This window comes from Cajanus cajan, chromosome 1, assembly GCF_000230855.2.
Source record: "Cajanus cajan strain Asha chromosome 1, NIPB_CcT2T_4, whole genome shotgun sequence".
NCBI classification, from domain to species: domain Eukaryota; kingdom Viridiplantae; phylum Streptophyta; class Magnoliopsida; order Fabales; family Fabaceae; genus Cajanus; species Cajanus cajan.
The window spans coordinates 68026809-68043792 of NC_138517.1; the positions used below are offsets into that span (position 1 = coordinate 68026809).

General features: G+C 33.4%; 1 protein-coding gene across 2 annotated transcripts in view; it reads right to left on the reverse strand.

Moving 5' to 3' along the window:
- Positions 1-8996: 8996 nt before the first annotated feature.
- Positions 8997-16984, reverse strand: part of LOC109815824 (ARM repeat superfamily protein) — a 67451-nt gene continuing 59463 nt past the window's right edge. For both annotated transcript variants that reach the window (XM_020380629.3, XM_083061907.1), the window contains 6 exons: positions 16357-16593; positions 16181-16254; positions 15396-15502; positions 12129-12247; positions 11696-11773; positions 8997-9701 (listed from right to left, as the gene is read on the reverse strand). In XM_020380629.3, coding sequence (XP_020236218.2) covers positions 9504-9701; positions 11696-11773; positions 12129-12247; positions 15396-15502; positions 16181-16254; positions 16357-16593 — 813 coding nt within the window. In that variant the 3' untranslated portion in view covers positions 8997-9503. The remainder of the gene's footprint in view (positions 9702-11695; positions 11774-12128; positions 12248-15395; positions 15503-16180; positions 16255-16356; positions 16594-16984) is intronic.

The window sequence follows — 16984 nt, forward strand, 5'->3', positions numbered from 1 at the left end:
GTTTGTGAACCGGCCTTCCTAAAGATCTGGCTTAAAGAACGTCGAGAAGGATCTTGGTTCCTCTTCGTCCTTTGATCTTTATTAGGGTTGTATCCTAACCCTTGTTTCCCCGGATTATCCTTGATAGTGGGTAGCTCGGGAATTCCTTGGGAATCCTTGCCAAGTCCTTGTCCTGGCAAGTATCCATTCTTGGTGAGCATGGAGGCTACCTTCTTCATTTCTCGGGGAAACATTTCGACATTGGCGATTTCCAATGCTTGGAAGGCGGTTTCTAAAGCTTCCTCCGCTGCATCCACGTAAGGTATGGTGGATGGCTTACTGATGAGTATATCATCTTCAGCTTGTACAGTCACCAGCTTGTCACCCACAATGAATTTGACTTTCTGGTGGAGCGTAGAAGGAACAGCTCTTGCATCATGAATCCAAGGTCGGCCGAGGAGACAGCTGTATGCGGGAGTAATGTCCATCACTTGAAATTCGACGTTGAAGATGGTGGGCCCAATTTGGATTGGGAGATTGACTTCTCCCACCACTTCTCTTTTAGAACCGTCGAAAGCTCGGACGATCATGTTGCTCGGGCGCATTTGGACTCCCTTGATTGCCACTTGATCGAGCGTTCTTTTTGGCATTACATTCAAGGAAGATCCATTATCTACCAAGACTTTAGCGATGTGATACTCCTTGCACTTTACAGAGATGTGCAAGGGCTTGTTATGATTTGGTCCCCCAGCGGGGATCTCTTCATCGGTGAAAGAGGGGTGATCACTAGCCGTGATGTGACTAACAATCCCCTCAAACTTGTCTTGGGAGATAGTGTGCGACACGTATGCCTCGTTCAAGACTTTCAACAGAGCTTGCCGATGCGGTTCAGAGCATAGGATCAACGACAACAGAGTAATCTTTGCTGGCGTCTTATGAAGTTGATCCATGATGGAGTACTCGCTTTGTCGGATAAACTTTAACAGCTCGCCTGTCTCCTCCTCGGATTCTTTTTCCTCGGTTTTCTTTTCTTCTTTTTCTTTATTCTTGGGAGCTTTATCGTAAAGATCTTCGGGAGTGTAGATCCTGCCACTCCTAGTCATGCCCCCAAGTCCAGCGATGTTGGAGATATCGCTGTCGGCAGAAGAATGGATGTCGTATATCCATGGCACAGCCTTATTTGATTCGTAGGGAAAAGGCCTTGGAGTAGTGATCCTTAACGGTGTTGGACCTTCCCCTTTGTTCGTCTTGATTACCAACAAAGGAGTTGACGTGTGTTCGCTTGGCGCGGTTGTTGGCTTACACTTGATAACGAACGGCGTGCGATCCATTCTTTGAACATACGCATCGATTAATTCTTTCTTTTTATTAATGTTTATTAATGAATTACTAGGAGGGATGTATGAAATGCAAATCTAGATCCCTCCATGATCTTTGATAAGAATGCATGATATGAGATGATGACGTTGAATATGCATGCATTGTGTTTATTCAACTAAGCATTATCATGTTTTTAGGATGTCCCTAAGATGATGCATGATATTGCTTGGTTTGGATAAATAACCCCTTTTTTTCTTTTTTCTTTTTTTGGGTATTATTATTTTTTTTTGTATTTTTTTTTGGGTGAAAAGGGAAACTACCTATATGAATGTGATGAAGGTAGATGTTAACACCATGCAATGGAAGATTCTTATTCCTATTTATTCTTATTTTAAAAAGGAATGTTGTATGTTTAAAGAAATGCAATGTATGCTCAAACAATTTCACATAATCAATGCACAAACAATTCACTCATCCACGAACAGTCACGAGCGAATCACGAGGTAGGGGTATCCTGCAGAAAAGTGCATATTCAAGGTGGTTCTAACTGTTCTCACCGGTCTGAGGCCCCCAAGGTGCCCCCATTATAGGGACCCAATTCCTCTTGTCGTAAGTCGATGGAAAGCTCCAACGAACTGTCGGACTCAAGTTCATGGTTATCACCTTGAGTGATGCTTTCCGACAACGGTCTACGGGCACCTATAGACCCATTCGACAACCGGCCGTACTAACATCCACTCCCTATGGCTTTCCACTCATGCCCCCGGGTATAGAGGGAACTGTTGTGTGCAAAGGTTTGTGTGCAGTTTTTATTTCAAACAATTGCGAGAATTTAAACATACAACAATTATTAAAGCCAAATAGATAAACATGTTATCATACAAGTGAGGGGTAATGAAGTAATTTTAAACTATTATTTTAGAAATAATCCATCACTAAATGGGACTGACTCTCGAGGCTTCCCCAGTGGAGTCGCCATCTGTCGCCACCGGCCCGAAACGGGCTTTCGGCATTCGCGAAGGATGGTTGGACTCTTTTATTTGTTTAAAAATATGGATTGCTAGAATGACTTATTCTCAAACTGAGACCTTGTCAAACGAGCAATTTTATTAAAAGGCTCACCAATCCATGTTAATCCCAAGCGGGACCCTCCATGGATTAGCGGTTTTCATAAAAAGGAAGGGTTCATGGAGTCGCCACCAATGTTTTACTCAAAACATTGGAAAAAGAAGTTTAAGGCAATCGATTCAAAAATCGACTTCGGCCATGACAACCAGAGTCGGGTAAGGGAGTCGGTTACGCGTGGGGAAGGTGTTAGCACCCCACAGCGCCCCTTTCGGGTTCCCTATGACAGATTATTTCTAAAAATAATAGTGCAAAATTACTAAATTACCCCTATTTATTCTAAACAATTATAACTTAACTATCTACATGATGACAGTTAAATATACACACAGAAAGCAGTAAAAGGAAGGACTTAAGAAGAAACCTTTGAAGCGTGCTTTTATATTCAAGTAAAACTGGGAAGCTTTTTGGCGTTCCCTCGCTCTACAAGCCCGCTCGCTCCCTCCTAGAAAATTTTAACTATGGAAATCCGGAGGATTTCCCTTCGACTCAGTTCGAGACTCAAGCAAAAAGCTCAGAACTCGAGAACTTTGTCGGATCAACTCTCCGAGTGATTTCTAGGCAGAGCACTGCTCAAAAAAACCCAGAATACTCAAGAAGAGGGTTAAAACTCAGTGTCAAAGTGTGCAATGACGTCCAATTGACGTCATATTTATAGGGATGAGGCGCAGTACGGCCTCTGGGGGTCAATACGGCCCGTATTGAGTTTTTGAACTACAATACGACCGTATTGAATTCAGTACGGCTGTATTGAAGTTCAAAAAACCTCAATACGGCCGTATTGAGTTCAGTGCGGCCGTAGTGAAGTTCAGAAACTTCAATACGGCCGTATTGAGTTCAGTGCGGCCGTATTGTAGTTTAAAATGTTCAATACGGCCGTACTGAACTTTTGGGAGGCCGTATTGGGCTTCATTCCCTCCACTTCCTTATTTTGAGCTATTACAAGACCTCTAGACCTACAGAGAATCCTCCTAGGGCCTTCCATGAGTCCTTCTGGCTGACTTTCCTTCAGTCCTCAAGAGTCTTCAAGCTTTATTTCCGACCCGGACAATTTTAGGGGTCTACCACATCTATGTTTTAAGATGTTGAATATGTAATCAGAATATTTTCACCTGAAGAAAAATCTTTAGTGGATGGAAAAGCCTATAGGTGACATCTTTAGGGGATGTTGGTTTTTATCGTTTTTCTAATTTCTTCCTAAGTAGAAAAATGAAAGATTAAATCCAAATTTTGAGTTTTTTTAATAAATAAAACATATAGAGTTTTTGTAAGGGTACCAGCTAAAACTTATTTGTTCTTCGTTTTTATCAAAATAATATCTACTTGTGTAAGTTAAAAATGGATCGATTATTAATTCTTTGGTGCAACTTTTATTAACAAATCCTCTCATCAATCTATTATTATCAACTTTTGATATAAGAAATTTTCACTTTGTAACACCCCAGATTTCATAATTTATAATAAATAGTATTTTAGCAATTATTTTAATATTTGATATATTTATTTTAGAATTTTGAACATTATTTAATTTGTTCTATAAATTATATTTTATGCACGATACATGATTTTATGATTATTATTTTGATAAGTATTATGAAGGTAATTTTATGAAACGTATTTTATTTAACAATTTTTATGTTATTTGATTAAAAGGGAAGAAATGTATTTTAATTATATATATGTTTATTTTAAGGGAAGAGAGGACGTATTAGTCTTTTGCTAATTTCTATTGTTATTAATTATTTTATTAAATGATGAGAGGGGTTAAGGAAGTTATCGGGAGTTAAGTCATTTTTACGTAACCACTCTCTTGACTTCATTCCTTCTTACACTTCTGAAAAACAAGAGGAACCTGAAGAAGAGAACTGATCGGATTTTGCTTGTGCATCTTTGTCTGCTCATCAAGGTAAGGGGGGAGTGAGAAACCTCACTCGGGGGTGTGAGAATAATTATTGGGTAGCAGGATTAGCCCCAATCCCTTAACTGATGCATGCTTCTAGGAACAAGCTAAATGTGAAAGTTTTCTATTTGGATGATTGTTGTTTCTATTGTGTTCCTTGTTGAATGTTGAGTATGATTATGTGTTTAATTTTAAAAATAAATAAGTTTTGATATGAATTAGAGTGCTTTGTGGGTTCCTCTAGAAAACCCTATGAGAAACAATTAGGAATGTGATCTTATGACAATAATTGAGGTATTTTATGCGAAATTGAGTATGGATTCGTGTTCCGGGTGTTAATTGGAGTATTTGTACTGAATAAATTTTGCAAATATGTATTTATATGTGAAAAATCGCGTGATTGCAAAGTCTGGGTTTGTAGGTTCGCATTGGGGCACATGACACAATTCTTTGTGTCGGGTGCAATTCTTCGTGCCGGGCATAGGAAAGTTGAGCCAAACTCTGGAAAATTTTGTTGGGTGCAGGAAAGTTGCATCGGGCACAAGAAGCCTCGTCGAGTGGGTTTCTCCGCTTTAGGTGCAACATTAATTTCGCCAAGCGCACCAGGTGTGCTACTCTACTTTTGGTGCATCATTTAATTCGCCAGGCGCGAGTTGGGGTGCACTAGGTGCGACCCCGGTTCATGTTTTGCATGTTTTATATGCTTATAAATGGTTAATTAACTATGTGATGCTCAACTATTGATATGATGTGAATTACGTGCTATTGTGAATACTATGAATGTGAAAACTAATGTGTGTGATCATATGACTATGAGAATGTGAAATGTGATGATATGAGATAAGACATGAAATTCCATGACAAATAAAGTGAAGAGTCATTGACATTGTGAATGTGTGACATGCATCATATGCATTTATGTGACGGGGTACGATATAGAGTACACCGTTAGGGAAGGCCCTCCAGGTGTGAAACATCTTGGAGGAGTCCTAGGGGATAACGCGGTTTGGAAGACCCAGTTCTACCCGTTTGTGTGCATGGGACGTATCTTGGGTGGCTTCGCTATCCCGATGAGACCCTAACATTACATCTTTCTAGTTGAGAGTGCACGATTAAGCCTGCATGTACTCCTAGACTACTCCAGGTTTGTTACTTCGGCAACATACCATGTGATATATGATGAGATATGTGACTGACACCACATGCATGCATTTATGAGTCGAGTCCATGGTGTCATTGAATGATAAGTGATTATGTATGTGTTACTATTTTATGTATGACCTATGTGTGTGCCTTGATTGCGATTGCTTTGTATGTGTTATCTAATAGTTATTTTTGCACTTGAACCTGAGTGAGATGTTTCTCACTCCCTTGTTGTTTGTGTATGTTTGCAATTGTGTTGCAGGTGATCATCGACAAGAAGATGCTGGTGATGAAGTTTAGGCTTCGGTATTGGGCATGCTCTGATAGGACATGTGACACAGGGTATAGATAGAACTAGTTTAAAACTTCATTTTATTATTTCGTTTTGAAAAACCTTAGTTTTATTTCCTTTGCAAATTCCGCATTTGAACTACGAATTATGCTTATGAATGTGAATCCTTTACTCATATATTATTTGAGACATTGTTTAACTATGAAAATTTTTATTCACTCAAATATTGTTTAATCATTTATTCCATATTTATGTTTGGGGTGTCACATGTTTATCCAAGATGACAAAGTAATTAATATTCATTTTTTAAAGAGATTTTCATTGCTTAACTTTATATAAGTTGACTAAGAAATATAACATTCTCTATCCTTCAAAACTAAAATGTGACGTACAGAAGAACAATTCCATCTTTTGGTAATGTATGAGAAAGATGTTTTTCTATCTTAATAGCAAATTGTGTGTGAAGGTATTATTTTGCTATTTTTGCTTAGATGGTTCCTTCTACAAAAGGCAAACTAATACTACTATCTCTTTGTGAGAGGGTAAAATGCAAACTAGTTCATATTTTATACAACACAACTAGGACTATACATTACATCGAACAAAGATGAGATCAAAAGCAAGCGAAATTATTTAAGTGATGATGAATTTATGTCTCACATATGACAACAAAATTATTGAAATAAAAAAAAATATCAGAGTTATTTCAAAAAGTTATAATAAATTATTGATTCATCTTGAATCATCATCATTATTCACTTTACATTATGCAAGCACGACCGTTGAAGAAAGCGACTAACACAAGAGACTGACGAGAGACCGACAAACACGAGGGTGGCAAGGGCGGCAAATGCAAGGCTGAAAGGATTTATGATTTTAGGCAACCCGCTTGTGAAGGCTTAGAAGGAATAGAGATATGATTTCTGGAATGCTAGCGAATTAAGGATTAAAAATAATAAGAAAAAAATGAAATATTGAAAATGAAATCAAGAAAGGAATTCACGTTTTTTTTTCCATTACTTTCTTAATTAAAATAAGTAAATTCTAAATATTATATTTTAATATGATGATAATTATAATTTTGTTTTAAGAGATATTTTGATAAATGTTAAAAAATTCTTATTTTAAATACAGTATTTAGAAGATACTTTTTTTTTATAAATATATCAGTATATATTAAAGAATATTAGAATCATATTTTAAAAATATATATAATAAATATATTCTTATAATTAAATTAATAATTCAATTTAAAGAACTCAATTTATTTAAAAAAATCTAAAAGCTTCTGGAATATTATTTAATAAATTTTCAAATGGTAAAATAATTCACTTAAATTAATTTAATAATTTTAGTGTAAATTAACAAGTTCTTAACAAATACATTATTATGATTAAATTTTTTAAAAACGTAAGTACAAATAAAAAGTTAAAAATAATTTGAAATGCAAAACTTATGAGTAATTTTGACGCTAATTTAAAAAACGTAGTAATTTGAATGCTAAATTAATTTAAAAAAAAATGAAAGTTATAAATAATTTAAAATATAAATTTTAGTGTAAATTAAAAAGTTCTTAACAAATATATTATTATGATTAAAAATTTTAAAAACGTAATTACAAATACAAAATTAAAAATAATTTGAATTGCAAAACTTATGAGTAATTTTGACACTAATTTAAAAAAACGTAGTAATTTGAACACTAAACTAATTTTAAAAAATGAAAGTTATAAATAATTTAAAATATCAATTTCAACTAATTATATTTTTCTCGTTTTAATAATATTATTTTAATTCATGTAATCAAAATAAACATAAAAATATTGTTTTTTAAAATGTAATTTAAAAATAAATTTAGATCAGTACAAGAGATAATTATAATTTAAGACAAACGAATATATGTGATAATTAATTAATGGAAAGCTTATAAAGCATAAAAATATAAAAATTAGTGAAAAGTTAAAAAATGATACTTTTTGCCCTATTGAAATTCGAAATGGAGACAATATAAATAATTTCACTTAAATCATGAAGAAGTTATATATTAATAATAACCTATAATCTAAAACATGTAATAAAGAAGATTGTCTCATTTGGTGTATATATTTTTAGATAATTTTATTCTTAAATTTTAAAATTATAAAAAAATAATATTAAAAATTAATCATTTTACAAATATAAGATTTGAATTCAAGAACTTTAAGTTTGAAGATCAAACACAATACTGATTAATCTAATAAACATTAATAATTTTTGAATATTTTTAAACATTGATAACAAACATTAATAATTTTATAGAGGTACGAAATGTTTCAACCCTACTAATATACCCTATTTTGGTATCCAATTTTTCAAAGACATAAAAAAATCCCTAATTTTATATAATTATGTCAAATAAAAAAAATATAAAAATAACTAAATAATTTTTTTTAAAATGGCAAGTATTGTTAATATTTGATTTTTAAATTGAGTACAAAAACGAGTATATACTTACTTGTCTTATACTTGTCTTTGTCCTTATCATACTTTAAATTTCTAGAAATTTAATTTAATTTTCTTAAAATTTATTTGAAATTTATGTAATTTTTACTCTATGTTAAAAAACAATTTTAGTATTTTTTTAATAAAAATATTTAATTAATTTTTAGAATAAATACGAGTATACTTGAGACAATACAGAAACAGAAATAAAACATAAATTTTATATCCATCAAATATAAAAATAAAAATAAAAATAAAATATAAATTTAGAGACGAAGACAAGAATATTAAAACTCACACTGCCATCCGTAGCGTCAAGAAGCAATTGTCAAAACAGAGGTTGGACTTTTGAACCAAGTGTGAACCAATACAGAGATCATGAAGCACATTAGCCAGTTGACCATCTATCATGTCGACCTTTTTATTAACCGTAACAATAGAAGCTTGAGTTTGGAACCATGTTTATCTCATTCACCGTGGTAACCCTTCAACAATCTTGTGTTTTTGAGTGCTCTTGCTGGTTTAATTCAAATCATTGAGCTTCTAACAAAAAATATAATTATATTTTCGTGTTATTATCTATTTTTTGAAAAATTACGACTATATGAAAATTAAATTTAAATCCCCTTGCTAAAATTTTTGTATTAATTTATTGTAAAGATATTTCTTATTATTTAAAATCAGATATTTATTTAATTAATATTTTATTTTTCTATAATTATCAATTTTATATCATTAATTTCTGCACACAAAATATGATAAAAAAAATTACTTAATAAATACCACCAAGTTAAGACTTTACAACAACCATTTATTTATTTATTTATTGGGTATGAGAATAGCAAAAAAGGGTGTGAGAAAAACGGTGCCCATCGACATGGCTCCGCATATCCAAGTGTTGTTGAGGCACACTAAAGCTATTCAGCCTACAACTCTACTCCTTGCAAGGAAATCAGTTTGGGCAATGAAAGGAAAACTTAATTTCCAAAATGTAGCATTTCAGTTAAACAGTATTAATCTCCATCATTTCAGGCATAACAAAGATTACACTCCGCAAATCTGTAACCATAACAAAAGCCATAAATATGTAGACACAATACGATCCTCTTGTTCAGTAAAGCAATCTCTTCTAGGACTGATATAGTGAATCCATCCATAAAGTGCTTCATTAAATAAATTCCTCTGGACTCGACTGGATCTTTTGCCAATATTCCAATGCCTGAAAAGATTTCTATGAACAAATGTCATTTTACAACTCCACCTTCACATATTGTTCTTCAATTCCTCAAACTTCTGAGCAATTGCATCCTGTTTCTTTTCTTTGTACACTTCAATCAATGACTGTATCGCACTAGATATCATTACTCTCTTTCGGTCTACAGTGCACTTATCTTGAACATCATTCGTCTCCTCAGCAGATGAGCATAATCCCTTGAACCAATCTTCAAGGATAGATGCTTTCTAAACAAGCAAAAAGAAAATTAAATCAAGGGAAATTTCCACCAAAGATTATCAGAGAAGAAAAAATCCCATGATCTGGAAGGAATTACAACATTCAAAAGACCAACTGAAATTGCAAATGCATGCTAGCTACACACATTGCAAGGATAAATGACAAAAAGGCAGGTATCAGCTTTCGTCCTGAAGACCAATATGTACAAGACAACCGTTAGGATATGCTGCTTTTTCTTTGATTATTTTTATACTACTGAAAATTATTGCACGAATGTTCAAATAAATACTGTATTCAGTTAGACTAATGATAACAAGCCATAGACACATGAATAGCTTTCTAGTACAAGGTGGAGTATAAGACTACAAGTACATACTACAGCTGTAATATAATAAGATCTGTAGTATGTTATTATTATGTACAATATATACTAATATAATATGTGCAAGTGAGAGTGTGAGAAAAACTAATTTTGACCATATACATACATGAAGGATTAAGACTAACTCTTCTGTCAATTATGCCATTCTATACCTCGTGAGTCTAGCAGAGTATTTGACCCATCATTTTTCCGGTTTCTCTTCAAAGAAATCGGGACTAAACACAATCCTGAGACTTGAGTAACTTTTATGCTAAAAAATATATAAAACTTCTAAACAATAACTACAGTTTTGAAAAAGAATTTTTAACTTTAAAATAGCTCTCAAGACCCAAAAGAGTTATGCTAAACATTACCTTAATCAACACTTCTTATTTTGTTACTTGAGTGAAATTAGTGGTAAGGCATCGGATAAAATAATGTCCAATGAAGAGACATTCGATATAATAATGCTGCAACAGATATAATTTTCATGGAAGAATTGAAAGCAAGAATAAATGTTAAACTAGAATTATGGAGGGCGGCTTTGGAATTATATGATTTTTGTTTAAGCAGATATAAAAAAGAGTATAAAGGATAAGGTAGTCAAACTTGAGAATCTAAGTAAACATGTGAAACTTATCTAAATTCAACTTGCGTTTACTTGTAGAAAATAAAATTACGATTATATTCCAAAAATAATGTATAAGCCTACCCCAGGTCACAAGAGACCGAGCCATAGATTACATGTATGCATAAGTAATCATTTGATTTGACTCCCATAAGTCGCAAGCTATAATGATGAAATTTTGTAGTATGGTATGTTAGAAGGATATAATGGTGTTTGTGTTGAAAGATCTATTAGCATTGCCCATAATCCAATTCAGTATTATAGTGGACTTATAAAATCACGTGTGCCTTCTGGGTGTCAACTGGCAAATATATTAACTACAGAATTTCACAGAGCGCTTTCGGTGATAGTGTATATGTTGTATAGGTTGTATTGTATGTACCATAGACCTGCATCTAGCATAGAGCTACCTCAGTTAGTTACGACAGCTGTCAGTTAGTTGGAGCTTGAGATCTCCGTATTCTGTAAATACCTTCTCTGTAATCAAATAAAATATAATAGGAAACATATTTCATATTACACTCTCTAGATTCTCTGTATCTTACATTTAGGATCTTTCTTGCAAGCTGGGAAATATATTAGCCAAGGAACATCCTTGTTTATATTTTAATTTGTAAAGATTTGTTTCCATATGATTAGTTTGTTTTATTTCTTGTAATTATGATAGCAATATTCTTTCATGAAAATACTTGGTCAGAATTAATAATCACTTGATACATATTTGTAATCAGTCTATATACAAGTATTTGTGAAAATTATTCATATTTTTCCTCATTTCAAGTACGGTATATCTTGGAGGTTGCCCCATCTCATGTTCATTTCAAATCTCCCAAACCATTTATAGAGAGATGTTTTGGCTATATATTGTAGTTTGGTTGTGTGAATAAATCAAGAGACAGAATTTTTTTCTCCAAACTGTCATCATTTATTGCTTTTGTACAATACCCACTGCAAAGTAATTTCATTCTTCCTGTGCTTATCTATAATTTTTTCATTCATGATAAAATACATACCTTCACTAGAAAATCTTTCAGCTGTTGATCATTTGTGCTCGAGGTAAAGCGTAGAATGTGTAACATTGTCAAGGTAAGCTGCACCAAGAACATGAAGAAGTTAAGTAATGACATAAAAGCAGCAGATCAACAGAAAAAAGTTACAACTCTATAATAAGAATACAATGCAAGTTCATTCAAATTTTAAATGGTTTTTAAATCAAGATTATTGTTAACAGAGAGAAAACATAGACATGCAAGATTCTGAAACCGTGTGTTTAAACGACACCACAGAGACATGTTTATATAGGCTTATTTCATTTAATGAGAAAACAACTTTTCCTAGACCAACAATACCCCTTAGTTTGAATCACAAATACCCAATATCATGCCTATTCATTGACCACTCCAAAATGATTAATTCCACATGTCATTAATGAATATAAAGAATGACCTGTTTTTGTAATGAAACCCTGTACTTGAAATTTGATGGCCCGGAAATTTGGTCCTCTTCTATATTCTCCATTAAATGCTCTATAGATTGAACAATCTCTGAGAAGGATGGGCCATAATCTGCAAAAATGCGAAAATAAGTTATTTTCAGATAAAGAATTTGAACTGAATGTAATCAGAATAGAATACTATGTATGCCAAAGTAGGTAAAATGGTAAGAGTAAATTAAGGTTTATGTACGGTATATTTTAAAATATAAGAGCCCATTTGATTCGCATGATAGGGATAAGGTCCAAGAAGAGTGCTAGCAATATACTTTCTATTATACTCATGTTAACAAACTCTCTTATTGGTTAAAATTCATTGAAAACTATAAAACCATAAGATTCATTAAACAGTGTGTGGAAAAAATCAAATTTTATAATTTCAGCCAATAAAAGAGAGTGTGTTCTTAACATTTTGCTATTATAGAAGTTTTTGATAAGGAAATCTATTTTTATTAGAAGTTATTATAATTGATTCTGTTTGGGAATTACAGTATTAGAAAACTATTTTCGGATTCGACTTTTTCTTTAATTAGCAAGATCAAGTGCGGAAGCAGAGTACAAAACCATGGCCCTAATGACTTGTGACCTTATTTGGTTCAAACAACTCCTTAGAGAGTTCAAATTTGAAGACGATGCAAATATCAATGATGTGATAATTAGGCTGCCTTACATATTGCATCCAACCTTGTCCTTCATGAGGACCACACACATTTAGGTTGACTATTACTTAATCAGAGGAAAGATTGGGACAAACGAAATCATCACTAGTTTCTTCAACTCTAGTGATAAACTAGGATGTCTTTACTAAATCTTTGAGGACACAGAATTAATTACATTTGCAACAAGTTGGGTATTAATGACAATAGGTACATATCATCATCTTAAAAAGTGAGTTTAGGCCTAGCTCAATCTTACAAAACCTATTTGTAAGGAGAGGGTATTCTTTCACTCATAAAATATTTTAGCCTTACCTTTGTGGGACTTAGGATTTTCAATACACCCCTCACACTATTAGACTTGGTGCGTGTATTGGTGGGTGAGCCTTATAATGGATCTAGGATAGCTTATGTTGTGAATGTAATTAGTCAGTTCATGCATGACCCCCAAAAAATGCATATGCACATAGTTGACAGGATTCTTTAGTACCTGAAGTCAAGTCTAGGAAAGGGATTACTATTCAAAAGAGGAGACACCATGTCTATGGAGCTTTATACTGATGTAAATTATGCAAGGTCAGTCACAGATTGGAGATCTACTTCTGGATACTACATGAGGACTAAGCAACAAAATGTAGTTGCTTGGTCTATTGCAAAAGTTGAATTTCAAGCCCTGGCATAGGGTAATATGTGAATGGCTATGGATGAAGATTATTGAGACAAGCTTTGTCTACCTATGGAGATTACTAAATTTCTAGGAAAGCTTTGTTTACCTATGAAGCTGTTTTGTGACAACAAGTTAGCCATCACCATTTCTCACAACTTGGTTCAACACAACATGATGGACCATGGGCCAAGGGTCCAATCACTAGAGCTATTACCAGGAGCATTCAGGAAGGATTGGACAACTTGAAGACCAATGGGTTTTCTAAGCCCAAGGTTCTCTTCATTTGGACCACTCTATCATGAAGAGAAGGCATAGTTCTTTTGTATATAACTTGTATATAGTTTTCATTGTATAGGTCACTTTTTGCCTTTGTATTTGTGAGACACTTTATTTCATTTTATAGATCATTGTATAGTGAATTTAGAGTAGGTTCTTTGGAGACTACTCCATTTGACCTTGTATTAAAGGTCACCAATTTTACATTTTTCAGTAGTAGAAGTGGGGTGACAAATAGCAAGACTTGAAGGTGTGATTAGTAATTGGGCCAGAATTGGACCTAGGCAAAATTTTACATATTGAACTTGTTTTACTCCATATTTTTCAAGGATTTGATTTAGCTAGATCTTATTATTTTTGGATGAACCTAACTAAACCAAATTAACAATTTTTGAAATGGATTAAGTGAGCAAATTAAGTCCAAGGCCGCCTAGCTTTCTTAGTTCTCTTCTTGGCCGAAATTGCTTCTCCTCCTTTGGAGTCTTAGGAAGCTTGTGCTACAAGCTTCTAACTTAGCTTGCTTCCCAAGCAAGCTAAGATAGAAGCTTGCTCCACAAGCCTCCTAAACTAGGCTGGCCGGTCAAGCAACCAAACCATGGTTCTCTTGAACCATGGTTAAGGTTAGCTTGTTCCCTAAGCTACCTACTTCTATAAATTTGTAAACCTCTCATTTTCTCCCACTTTGGATGAATAAACTCATAATTTTCTCTCAAAATTCTCTCTTCAAAAGCCTTAGAAACCATGGAGAATCCTTCTCTACCTAGGTTCCTTCACAAAGGAGTTCCTCCTTTGTGCCTTGGTGCCTTACTCTTCTAGCTTCTTGAAGAAGTTACCGAGCCTCCTTTGTTGCTTCTTCCACCATTGGAGCGTCTTCTTCTTCATCATTTTCAGCCATTGGAGACCTCAAGAGTTTGCTTGGGACGTGAAGGTGAAGAGTGAACGAGAGCAACAATCTTCTTCTTCAACCTCTTCCATCATGACAAGACCAAACATATTGAGATAGACAAACACTTCATCAAAGATAAGTTAGATAATGGTGTCATTGTTATAGCTCACATCTCTGTAGGACTACAAGTGACGGATGTACTTATTAAAGGACTTCCTACTAGTAGATTTGTAGATTTCAAGAGTTGATAGACAAGTTGGGAATAATTGATATTCATTTATGAACTTGAGAGGGACTCTTGTAAAAAAGGAGTATTTTAAGAGATTTGATATTATTTTACAATCTTTCTTTATTTCCTTTAATTTTGTAGTTACTCTTTATTTAGGGACAAATGTATCTCTATAATAAAGTAATATAAGAATATAATTTGTGGGATACAAAATAATAAATTCACCACTTTAAACTAATACGCATTGTAAACAGAGTAACTATCTCTAATAGGTGAAAGCAGAAATAAGATGTTGTATATAGGAGTGTCTTAGGAGATTTAATATTATTTTATAATTTTTCCTTATTTCCTTTATGTTTGATTTTCATAGTTACCTATTTTAGGGACAAATGTATCTTTATAATAGGGTAAGAGAAGAATGTAATTAATAAGAAACAAATTAATAGTATCCTCTCTTTCAACTCAAGATAATAAACCAATACAAATTCATTCTAAGAAAACAGTTACCTTGCACTGACACTGGCACAGCTAACGCTGCTGCAGCTTGTATCCTGATTTTAAAATTTGATGAATCACGTAATAGTTGCAGAAGAATACCATACACAACTGGAGACCTGCAGAAAGGAAGAACAGAGAATTGTTCAATAGTTTGAATTTTTATGTTACACACGTAACAAATATGAACATGATATCTTCATGAAGAGAGCCTATAAAAAACAACAGGACCGAAAACAATGCAACAAATGTCGTTTATCCAATGAAAGTGAAATACATTCAACCAAAGTACCACTTTTTTAATACTTCACTCAAGGACAATACTAGAATTGTAGTAAACTTCACAAACCAGCAATCAAATCTTGTACTCGTGTATATTTCTAATTTAGAGAAGTTTCATCTTCATATTAAATGAAAGGCATGACTTATGTCTAAATTTGTGGGTTTCAGGTAGATAGGGAGGAAGAAATATAAAAGGTGATGAAACACAGTTGACATTAAGGCTAACCAAACTAATTGGAGTGGGGGGTTTAGGCCTTTCTTACAGTATCTCAATCAAATTGGAGTTATTCATAGGCTTATTTTTCTTAACACTAATCATCAAAATTGGGTAGTTGAATTGTGTTTCTGTTGATTCACTAATAATCTCATTGATAAACATATGATTAGTACACAAATAAGAATAACCTAATACAAACACTCTTTCCTATATGCTTCATATTACAATATCTAGTAACTAATAAATATATCTAATGTACATGAGAAACATAAAAATCATGTGCTTCAATGTAACATACCAGTCCATATCTTGCAGCCTTAATGTCTCGTTGAGGAATAGGTTACCTAGAGCATGACAAACATTCCACTGAACCTAGTAACAGAGACTCCAGGTTCAAGAGGGATATAATGGATTGACAAGAAATCAAAATATTCAGAATAATCAAATAACATTCGGACAATAAGATTATGGTACCTTCACGTTCCCAGTATTAATGCAAGAAATAAAAGCCTGAACTATTCTTTCTAGCCTATTGAAATCTTGCAGAGAATCTGATGTGCAACACTGTTGAGACACCATTAGATTCTCACTATTAAGATACGTAGCAGTCCTGCAGCCATGGTAGTCCAACGTTGTATCTTGGAATTTTGATGTTGAAAATTTTAAGATTCTCGAAATATACCCAAGAGCCCTTACAGCATTAGATTTAACCTGGTAATGAAAAATAGAAAAAACCATTAAAACAAAAATCAATGGAGAAATGTATACTAAGGAGTCAAATAATCAATATATGATTTACCTAATAATCCTATAAAATAGGTCAATGACTGTTAGATACCGTAAATATCTTGAATTATGGTGATTATGCAATCCTTAATTATGATAGTTGAATATTGAGTTTTGGTGAATTGCTCGAGTGTTTGATCCACTCGGCAGCATCTTTTACTTCTAAAAATTCATATTGGAATACATTTAATAACAATAAATAGTGTAAAAAGATTGAAACAGAGAAATAGGTGCCGAAACCATGCGTTCAAATGATACCAGAGGTATGTTTATATGCGTTTATTTCATTCAATACACATGGACAGGGGATATTTTG